This window comes from Halyomorpha halys, unplaced genomic scaffold, assembly GCF_000696795.3.
Source record: "Halyomorpha halys isolate HHAL.00 unplaced genomic scaffold, Hhal_1.1 Scaffold1287.1, whole genome shotgun sequence".
Classification (NCBI taxonomy): Eukaryota; Metazoa; Arthropoda; class Insecta; order Hemiptera; family Pentatomidae; genus Halyomorpha; species Halyomorpha halys.
Genome location: NW_027112028.1, coordinates 151,638 through 163,155, shown reverse-complemented (window position 1 = coordinate 163,155; position 11,518 = coordinate 151,638). Strand labels below are relative to the sequence as shown.

The 11,518-nt window shown below is 30.2% G+C and overlaps 1 protein-coding gene and 1 long non-coding RNA gene across 3 annotated transcripts in view; one reads left to right on the top strand and one right to left on the bottom strand.

Moving 5' to 3' along the window:
- Positions 1 to 10: 10 nt before the first annotated feature.
- Positions 11 to 8,137, bottom strand: LOC106689171 (uncharacterized). Its single transcript, XR_001344392.3, has 3 exons — positions 7,765 to 8,137; positions 7,339 to 7,687; positions 11 to 185 (listed from the first exon to the last, which is right to left on the bottom strand). It is a non-coding gene; the product is annotated as an uncharacterized lncRNA (long non-coding RNA).
- The window catches only part of borr (borealin-related), a 13,696-nt gene continuing 5,688 nt past the window's right edge, over positions 3,511 to 11,518 (top strand). Inside the window, exons 1-5 of one of the 2 annotated variants that reach the window (XM_014434029.3) lie at positions 3,511 to 3,984; positions 5,120 to 5,265; positions 5,653 to 5,823; positions 6,649 to 6,682; positions 10,791 to 10,819. In XM_014434029.3, coding sequence (XP_014289515.1) covers positions 3,852 to 3,984; positions 5,120 to 5,265; positions 5,653 to 5,823; positions 6,649 to 6,682; positions 10,791 to 10,819 — 513 coding nt within the window. In that variant the 5' untranslated portion in view covers positions 3,511 to 3,851. The remainder of the gene's footprint in view (positions 3,985 to 5,119; positions 5,266 to 5,652; positions 5,824 to 6,648; positions 6,683 to 10,790; positions 10,820 to 11,518) is intronic. The other variant, XM_014434030.3, reaches the window with a different exon arrangement.

Sequence of the window (11,518 nt, the reverse complement as noted above, 5' to 3'; positions counted from 1 at the left end):
AATAAGAATAAAATATAACAGATTAACTGAGGTTTAAATCTAATGTAACCAGGGGGGTGGCGTCAGTGAAAGGCTTCCAGATCCTCGGCTGTATTAATGATGACAACAGGTTGGCCATCTTCTCGGCGGCATCTGACTCTCCCTCGAGCGAACCAGACGTACCTCAATCTACTGGCTGCCTTCACCTGCAATAAAAAGGTAGACTATGGAACAGCTCTAGTTACAGCAGCCGCAGAGAGGAAGTTATCCTAACCCGGCTCTGATTAGGACCTACAATGCTCACACACCTCCTCTTATTCACTAGGAAAATTCCACCCGGATCCCAGAAATGTAATGAAAGACTGGCAATAAACCATATCCTTACAAATTGTGTTCTTTACATCAGAAGAATAAATGAACTAGAAATAACTACCAAATAAGTAAACAGCTTTGGAAAATGAGGAAAAATATATAAATATGGTCATACTATAAAAAAAATATATTATAAGCCTTAATTTAAAAACAACCAACCAACTTTAGTTAAATAATTTTTATTTGTAGATATTCACAAATAGAAGATATCAACATACGTATGTATGTTCGGTAATGAGAATTTTTTCTGTAACAAACTTTCGAATAAGGTATTGATTTGCGAGGTAAGTTTAAAATAGTTATGAACTTTTTTCTGAAAAGTGTGCTATGACTTCTTATTTTTATAAGGTGTCCCATAGAAAGAACATATCACAACTCCATAGAAGAGAGGTTTTAACCGAAACTGATATCGTTACATGCGGTTTTAATGATAAATGAGAGTTCTGAGACCCGCAATATATAAATTTAATTGAAAAAATATTTGTTTTCTAAACAGATTTTATAAAAAGAAATGATAAGAGCACAATAAAAACAAAACATTTTCAATAAGCCACATTCCATAGACGGAGAACTCCTGTTTCACTATGATGGGGTGTTTGAATGTATCACACATTTTGGTGAAGCAACTTCTGCACCAAAAAAATTTCTCTTAGAACTATCATTTCCAAAGTTTGAAGTAAATCCGATCATTCGTTAATTTTTTATAAGCGTGTCAATTTATTATTTATGTAAAACTCGTCATGCGAATCTTTTTTTGAAAATGATTATTTCACGAAATGAAGTTATCTCCTGTTGGTTGAAATAATTATGTTATTAAGTATTTTTTGAATTTATAACTAGTTGTTATAACTAAAATGTTAATATTGTTCATTTTCACAGTCAAGAATAAATGTCATGATAGCATCAGTCATATTGTTCACACCATGGCAGTAACTTTTCTGCCACTATATTTACTGTCAACTATCATACCAGACTAAAGGTTATAATACTGTCACGACAATAATTGTTAAGATGGTTATAATGCATCTCCACTATTCATAGATTTTAAGGTTATTTCAAAAATGTAGTTATTTAAACATAAGAAAATAGTGAAATAACAATTATCAGATAATTATTTCAGTAATAGCTGTTTCAGAAATATATTTCTTTATTTAAACGATTGATTATGAAATGAATAATTAAGTCAAGAAATAAATACTCGTATTTAGTTGATTAAAATTATTTGCCAAATAAAAATTTAATGAATATGCATTATTTCGGAAATAATTATGTCATGAAATAACAAATGCATTATTAAAGTGTACTAAAGTCTAGTCTATAGACAGATGAAGCGTTCCCCAAAATGTGACGTCATTTTAGCTTCCGCTGTTTTATGAATCAATTTGATAATGTGCCTTAAAACATTAATATCTTTTTGACCGATGATCGTAAAGAATGTTGTATTTTACGTAAATATTTTGTAATACGTGAGGATTGCTGGAAAAATAAAAGCAAGCATATTCCCACTGATATTTTTTGAGATCTACTCATAAGTGTAGGCCCGTATCGCTATAGGCTCCTTGCAATTGAGGATTTACCTTTAGAAACGCATGGAAATTGATTTTTGGCAGAAAAAAAATATATTGATGTTTATAAAATTGTGTCTCAGAAAATATTGAACATAATGAGTTCTATTATGGCTCAATTTAAAGTACTTTAAATTCACCATAAAGGTTTGTATAGTGATTATTTTTCTAGCACTTTTCATGATATTTTCTTGGGAAGATCCTAGATATCTGGGGACACCACTTCCATGATGAATTCGTCTTTGCCAATCCTATGGACAATGTGAACTTGGAATCATGCTTATTGAAATGTCATGCCAACAGTTTACAATTAATTACCTTTAATAGAACCCTGAAATAGTGGACTATTTTGATTATCTAGTTCCTTTCATAAGTAGAGATGGACGAATAAACTATGACATATACAACCGAATAAGAAAAGCAAACAGTGTATTCTTGCAAATATCTTCAGCACTGATAGGTAGACGATAAGTTAGCAAAAGACAATGTTATGGTTGTTTAAATAAGCATTCTTACCTTTTCTTCTTTACGGGTCAGAAAGTTAAATAATTCTTTACTTAACTCTTCTTAACTTACTGTCAGCAGAAATGAGATTCTTAAGAAAAATGACGGGAAAACAAAAGGAACTATGTAAGAAATAAGATCATCGAGCCACATTAAAAGCAAAATATGTTATTGAAATCCTCGAGGAACACCACCTGTAATGATATAACTATGTTTGTTGATAGATAGGGTTGGAGACGATCGAAAAGCCCGCTGGCTAATGGAAGCAAGGCTCATGGGAAAGCGCCGGTTTCCCGGCATTGGTAGGCAAACGCTTTCCTCTTATGCAGCGGTTTTGGCAGGAACAAGAAAAACGAACACATACTTATAAGTGGCACAGTCCTATGCTGATGCTGCAAAGATGGCTCTAAGAGTCCTGATTCCATTCATAACCACCTTGGAGTGTCAGTCGGCTTTTTCGACACTACATATTGTCTTAACTAAATCTCGAAATAGATTATACGCTACAAATAACATGAGAGTTGCACTGGCCAAACATAAAAGAACTAGTTCTTGCAAAGCACATGCATACATCCCATTAAAATTGTTATTTAAATTTTATGATTACATAACATGTTTTTCATTTTATAGGGCCGCCACTTAATGAAAAAAATCAATATCCCCAAGGCCGGATTCCAACCGGCGCCGCTCGCAGATCTCAGATTGATAGACCTAGGCCTAACCATCTGAAGTACGGACAGTCCCTTTAAAACAATTGCCATTCATATAAGTACGCACCTGCAGGGAATAGTAAACTTTTACCACCATCTTTTGCAAACATTTTAAAATTAAAATCCATTGCAAGATATTAATTTACAATTACTTCTAGTGTAATTTAGAATTTTTCTGGACTATTATGCAAACACTAGACCTTTATTTTCTCATTATATTAAGTATTTGTTAAAATATATATATCAGAATACATATTTGATGAATATATTTCCAATTAAAATTAATATTTTTAAAAATAAGCAAATCAACTATTTAAACAGTTCATTATGTTTTGGAAACAAATTTGTTTTGTACGGCTATTCTTTTTTAAATGGAATCCAATTTTGAGTAATTAATACTTAGTTTTCGATTGTTTATATTACTTGTATTCAATGCTGTTTATAAATAGTATCCATCTGATCCTTAATACTAATATATTGAAATACTATACTAATATTTTTCATACAAGTTTTGGGTTATGTTAAGTTGGCTACTCTTCATATCTCCCTCTTGATTTTAAACTGAAAACCGTTAGTTTGAGCGAGGTTATTGTCGGTATTTCGTGTTATTTTGGATTGTTGACGAGCTCTGACGTTTCGAAGTTGTTGATAATCGGTTTAGTTTTGATATTACGTGTTGCTACAATAGTGATTTTAGGCTTCAGCAAAGCCTGTGCTAATCATGCCAAGAATAACGAAGAATCGTTTAAATAGCACTAAATTTTCTGAATTCTACCCTGGCCAAGCTTCTTCTCCAATCAAGGAAGACCAAATTTTAAGTAAAAATGAACTCGATCGTTGCATTTTAGAGCATGGTAAGTTTTGATTATATTTTACGAAATAATTCAAGTTTATTTTATCCAAATATTTTCTGTGAGAGTATTGTGTATCTTCAGACTTTTGAATACATCAGTTTTTACACTTGGCTGTCAGATTTGCTTAGAGCAGTCCTGATGAAGGCTAGAAATTCTAGCCGAAACATTGGTACTATTAAATAAGTTATTTCAACTTATTTGTGTTATATTTTGAAGCACCCCCTAACCATCTCCTCATATAGTTTATCCTGGGTCAACTATATCATCAGCAGTTTTTAATAGTTTATCTAAAGATTGTCTTACTAACCAAGTGATCCAATTATACTCCACAGATTACTTTATAATAGTGTCAAACAAGAATTTCTAATGTCACTATTAAGCTATTCATATCCAAATTAATTGTTATATTTTAGACAATTACTTAAGTGATTTATTTTTATAGGTGTTTTAATAAATTGTGCTAATTATAAATTTCATAGCCTTCTTTTATGAGTTTTAAATAAATTTATACTCGATACTTAATGCAATACAAGTGTTTCTTCTAAGTGTCATTTTGTTTGTCAATTAAAATTTCAATTTCCAGTAGATTTATTTTTACCTTTAACATATTCAAAAGGTTTTACTCAAATATAAATATAAAAACTGAAAATATTTTTAGTTTTGTATTTATATTTGAGTTCAAAAAATGAAATATTGGAAGATTGATAGTTCACTGTACCTATTAGATTGCTGGAAGAAAAACTATTTACATAAATCAATTATTTATTTACAAGTTACTAATGCTTCACCACACTTTGCAGGGCTTCATCAGGGTTTATTCCCGGAGGTCTGGAGGCTGACTCTGAAATCTCCAGGGCTCAATTAATTATTGTCTAAGTTAATTTGTGAAATATATATAAAATATCAAATAAGGCAGATAGTCTGGGTACGGTAAAAAAACTCAGATAATAATGAAACTATTTAATGTGGTTACCTGTGTTCGGTAAGCCCTGTTGATACCCTGCAAAGTGGGACAAAATGTTGGTTACAGATAATTAATTTTTTTTACTACTTTGTACCTTTTTTGACTTCTACCTAGACTGGCTTTCTACATAAAATTAAATAATTTATTAATATATTTTTGGTTTGTCAATAGACACTCATATTCAAAAAGTAGCAGATGATTACAAAGCAAGGCTAAGCAGATATTGTACTGAAGAATTAGAGGAGTTGAATAAAATTATTGAAGAATGCCTGTCTAAAGGTGATTTTAACTTTCCTGTTACACCAGAAACTCTTAAGGTAAGTTATAAACTCTGCCTATCTTTGCATTTTTGTTCTATTTAATTTTTGTTGTGCTAAAGGTGAAGTATTATTATTGGGTGAATTGTTCGATAAAGAGTTTTCAATGGATATATGCGTTTCCGACCTCCTTTTTAAAAAAAAAACTATTTTCTTATTATCCCATCAACCATATGTTTTGTTGTTATTGATTATAACCTAACGCCTGATTAAACTGGTTCATATTTATACAAATTTTTGCCTTTACCTCAACTATGAAGGGCCTATTAGAGATTTATTTATCTCTTTAGTGAGAGGAAATCAGCTCAGCCAGAAAGAAATAACCATGTTCTAGCTAATGCTTCACATCTACATATGATGTGATGACCCATTTCATCATTTTTTCAGAACCTGCAGGTTGGTGACTGCGTTAACCTCATTAAAGAGATGTTTATTGAACTGAATGTGTCCTGGGTATATTCCTGTCACCCAATATCATCCTGTTCATACGTAGAATCATTGTACTTCTTTTTGTGGACTTCTTGGAAGTATTTTAGATTGTTCTTGGTTTCTTTGAAAGTAAAATTTGTCTCTTTTTATAACAACTATCAAGTATTTTATTTTATTCTTTAGTAAATTACTTAAATAAAAAATAGTAAAGAAAGGTACTTAATAGGAAACTTTTTTGAAAATCTGCATTTAAACTTTCTCAGATTATTTCAGAATAAGAACTACATATTATTAAAGACCTCTTAATTCTATATTTTTATGAATACTTTAATCAAAATCATTTGAGGAAATGTTAAAAAAGTGTAAAATTGAACTTCCAGTAAGGTAATTTTAGCCAAAATGTTTCTGTAACATCCTAAGCAGGCATCTTAAATACATAATATATTACATCTTTTTGCTTTTGTGTTGGACTGTTCACACACATGCAGAAAGAGATACGTATGCACACAGAAAACGCTCTCACAAAACAATTCTATATAAATCTCAAATTCAAAATTGTTCTTTATTGCAATACTTTTTCTAATTATATTAAATACACATTGCCATTAAATAAACATAAGGATAGGATAATAGATAGGACAAAAGTCTAAGCTAGTGTGACAATCAACTAGAATTATTGAAGTTTTGTATGTAGTGTAAGAGTTTTGTAACAAAATGTACAATGCATGTGTAAATTAAAGTAATGTGAAACCATAAATAAGGTACAAAAAAAGCAATTATGTATTTTAAAAAATAAGCAAATTTCTTCTCGTATAAACAAAAATGTAATAATTCATAAAATATTTTATACTAATTTCAGTTTTAATGAGAGGGAATCTTAGAATTTTTTTTTTACTCTGGATGTGTGAGCGTGGGCTCTCATTATTTATAAATAATAATTAATTTATTTTTTAGGTGACCAGAGTAATGTTCAAGAAGCTTTTAAAAGGTATGTTTTTTAAATTGATTTTTATTTGTTGTTCATTTTTATAGTTAGTATTTTAGCAAATAAATAGATTTATATATCTTTTTTAGCAATATCTACTCTTTTTGTGTAGTCCTGTACTGTTAAAACATAAATTTAAACACTTGAAACTGTTGTATATTTATGTTTATTTGTATGCAATAAGACAACATAAATTACATAAAACAAAGACAAAAACAAAAAATATATATGAAGACCCCTAATTATATATTAATGAATATAAAACTTAATTAAAAATAATTGTTTGCTTGTGAGAGACATATTGAATATTTATTTGAACAAGGCAAAATGGAAATGTTTACTGCAGTAAAATTGATGGAGAAAAAAACAAAAAAAAAATAAAACAGAATTTATGCCAAAGTCTAATAAGAAAAAGTATTTAAAAGAACTTGCTAAATCACTTGATAGTCTTGGAACTATGTACCAGTTCGAAAGTAACAAAGATTGCTCTTAATTTCTCGATACCCATTGGAGACCTTAATGCGTTGGGTATGGATTACATTATTCTCATTATCATATCATATTATATTAAATATACATCATGCATTATATTATCCTCAATGCACCCTTATATTAAATTATTAAGAAAGAAAATTATTTAGAAAAAATGTTGTACTTACAATCCTAAGGTGCCGAAATATATGAAGAAATTTTATGATGTTTAAATTCAAAGCTATGCCTAATCTATTCTCTTGTAGACCTATGGCTTTGTACTATTCAAATAAAGGAGCTTTTGGCCTTGGTAGGACAGTTGTGATATTGTAGAGCTGAAGATGGGAGAATAGAACCCTTTGTCTAAGGGTACAAGCCCTTTGTGTATTGGCTGGAACAAGATCTTGAAGTATCCTAATTTTTCTTTTTTATACTTTCTTAATACTGACAGTTGATAATACTTTGTTTCTTTCCAATGAGGCTCGAATTTTCAAGTTCTGATTTTATACATGTATCCAAAGAATTTTTCTGTTTACACTGGAAGGTTAAATTAAATAACTGGAATGTCTTACTTTGTTGAATAGTGGATTGAATATAGCAATATAGTAGCTTACCTATTCAATTTGGAATTTGCTCTGGAATCTTGGAAAATACATACTCTTGTTAAGTTGTACATGGAAAAACATAATATCACTAATTCCACAATAAGGAAAAACTTTTTTAGTAATAATATATCCATTTTCCAAAGACTCTTCTTAGATGATTATCCTTCCCCAGCAACCAATATTTATTGAGTACATATGTTTACTTTTGTTGCCTGGCTACTGCTCTAAACCTATTTACAGGATATTATTACTTAATTTTCATTAAATATTGGTCATAGAATTCTTTTTGAAACTTTATTCAACTTAAAATACTTTAAATGTTGATGTTTACAGGAAGGTACTTTTTTTTTTGTTTTTAGAATGTAATTATTATGTTTCAAACTCTTCAGTATTTCTTGTAGCAATTTTTAACAGTTTAAAGGATCAGAGGAGTAGAGAAATTTGTAATAGAGGGGTGGTATTTGTTTTCCTAATCAAGTATCCTCTCGGCTTTCTAACTGTTATTGAATTATTCAACCTCAGAATATCTAATTATTGGAAGATTGCTGATTGACCGTGTGTATCAATGAATGGAATATGGTCCGGGTGCGGTCAAATAAAACTTAAATGGGTGTACTATTTTTATTTGAGCCGTTTAGCCCCACGTTGCAGGTCTTCGTCAGGGCTAAAAATGATACAAACACTTGACAAGGGAAAAAAACAGAGGTATACAGTGAAACGTAAAATTTAATAAGAAAAATGAAAGGTTATAAACAATAAATGAAAACGGTAATAATAACAGAAAGATAAGAGAAGAAATATTAAAGAAAGTACAAATTAAGAGATGAAAAGGGAAAAGTATAAAATCAAATGAAAATGAATGAGACAGAATTCATACCTGTTTCATTCATTTTTATTTGATTTTATTCTTTTCCCTTTTCATCTCTTAATTTGTATTTTCTTTAATATTTCTTCTCTTATCTTTCTGTTACTATTACCATTTTCATTTATTGTTTATAACCTTTAATTTTTCTTATTAAATTTTATGTTTCACTGTATATCCCTGTTATTTTCCACCATGTTTTTTTTCCTTGTAACTATGTCAAGTGTTTGTATCTTTTTTAGCCCTGACGAAGCCCTGCAACTGGGGCGAAATGTTGGTTCAAATAAAAATAGTACACCCATTTACTATTTGAGTTTTATTTGACCGCACACGGACCATATTCCATTCATTAATATCTAATTATTTTTGTACATAGTTTTACTTTTGGGTTAACAGTAATTTCCATTTTTTTTTTTGTTATTCCTTTGTATTAATCAGAAATACCCTCTTCGTTATTATTTTTTTTTTTTCCACGGTCAACTATCTCTCATAATTATTATTTTTTTTGTTATAAATAATAATTTGTAGGTGCAGAAGTGAAATCAAAGGAGAATGATGTGGCTTAGATGAATTTTTATTAGTCTTGTAGGTGTTGGGGCATATTTTTCTTCATCCAATTTTTAGAAATAGGGGAAGCAGTAATCCATTTTTTTTTCACCTTTCTTATAAAAAGTCATCTTGTTCCTTAATAAGATAAAATAAAAGAGAAAAAAAATACAAAATAGGAAACAATTATTTGTCCGTCCATTCAGTATGCCAGAACCGAAGTGTATTAACAAAGTTTATTAAACAACTTTGACCACTCCTATTTGCTCTTAGTCAGAAATTTAAAGAATTGTGATTAATAAAGCATTAGAAATGAATTTGGTATACTTAGCACTGCCAAAAGTTCACCAGTTTAGAAACTGGAAGGAAGGAAAGTTGACAAACCTCTAGTAAGGATGAGGAGTTAGAGAAAAAAAATGTAGGGGCTGTCCATAGCTCAGATGGTTAGGCCTATGTTGATCGTTCTGAGATCTGCAGTCGTCACATGTTCGAATCCAACCTGAGGCATTGACTTTTTCATCAAGTGACGGTCCCACAAAATGAAAGTATTGACCCCCCACCATGGTTAGAATTGGTTTGTCATCTGTAGCTAATTAGGCAAACATCACCTTCGCTGTGGATTGCATTAAAAAAATAATTGTTTTAAAAAGGCTGTCGTATATTTTTTAGGTTTGTTACTAAATAATTTCCTAAGGTGCTGCTGGTAGCTTTTTTTTGTCTTTCACTATCTCCTTAGTGTTCTTATGCGTGGAGCAGCCTCAGTCCATTTCTTGTATGCCTCTATGTCTAGGGTCATGCTTCGGAGTCAATATAATGAGTAACCGTTCCCAACCCGTTTATGAAGTCATTATAGTAATGGTTCTCAAAATTTTTAAAATTTCCCGCATGAAGTCCCTCTAAAAATTGTTCGTTGGTTAGTGGACCCCTTTAATAATAGTAATAGGTTTGTCACCTGTAGATAACTAGGCAAACATCACCTATGCTGTGGGTTGCAAAAAAAAAAAAAAAAAATTAAAAAATGGAGTGAAACACCAACACTTTAGATAAAAGATGGGTAGCCTTTCACATTAGTAAAAAGTATTACACAAACATTTAAAAGTTTATAACATAAAAGTGAATCGTGGTCCGAAAGTTATCTTATATTAATTAATAATAATTATTCTGTTTTATTCATAGTCCACTGTGAAATACATATTTTCCTCTTATGTTTTAATTATGCATTTCCTGGTACCCTAATTACGTCCTTGAGAGGGAGCTTTGTTTTTTTAATTTTCATTGCTTATAAGGTCTGTCATTGACATAGACTTTGTTATTTAATTACAAACAAAAACTTTTAATTTGATTTAGCATGGGTGAGGTACAGAACCTATGGTGCCAAGGTTCTGCTCTGCTTGTGGCTAATCCCTTGATGACTAAATTTTTTTTCTATCATTTTTTGCCAATTTTCTTATATATCTTTCTTGGATGTGTCATAAACTAGATTATGGGCTGTATGGCACTTACTCTATATTTGTACTATATTTTTTCCTAAAATTTTCATTTTTTTTTTTTTAATTCACAGAACATTACTTAAGAGATAATTTCCTATTTTGAGAATTTATTTTTTATTTGTTGAACTTTGTTTCAGGTGGTTTATCTAATAATAAGACTGCAGATGTGAGTATACCTATTCCAATAAAATCTATTCAATTAAATAATATCAGTTCCAAGTGTCTCCATGCTCGATTTTTTCAACTTTAGGCTGAGAATCATTGTAGTATAAGTAAGATTTTTTATTTTTGCAAAAAAAAGTATTTGTTTTTTTTAATATTAAAAATCTCAAAATGATGTGTACAAATGAATGATTTTATAATTATTCTAAACACGCATATTTTTAAGGAAAATGTGAAACTTCTTTTAATGATCACCTCCCCCAACTGACATCCTCCTTACCAAACTGTTTTTTAATCTTATATCTGGTATTTCTGATCCAATTTATTAAGGGGATTAATTCTGACTTTTTTTATTCTTATATCTGGTATTTCTGACCCAATTTATTTTGGGAATTTATTATGGGGATGTTTTTTGTTACATATCTATTGTGTCTTTGGTTTACTCTGATAATTAAGGCAGCGCCTTAGTATATTGCGGGCCATACCATTTAAATTTTTAAGGATAACAGTTTTGCCTTGTGCATAACTAACTAATAAATAATTAATAAAATATCAAATAACTTTGTTTTGTGATACCAATATTGTAACTGAGAATTGCAAGGCAACGTTCCAGGTTAGTAAAATTAAGGAATTTCTTTGTATACGTGCCAAATACATTGTGTATAGTTAGGGGTGTCTTTTGTACGAGACTCTAACCGCCATA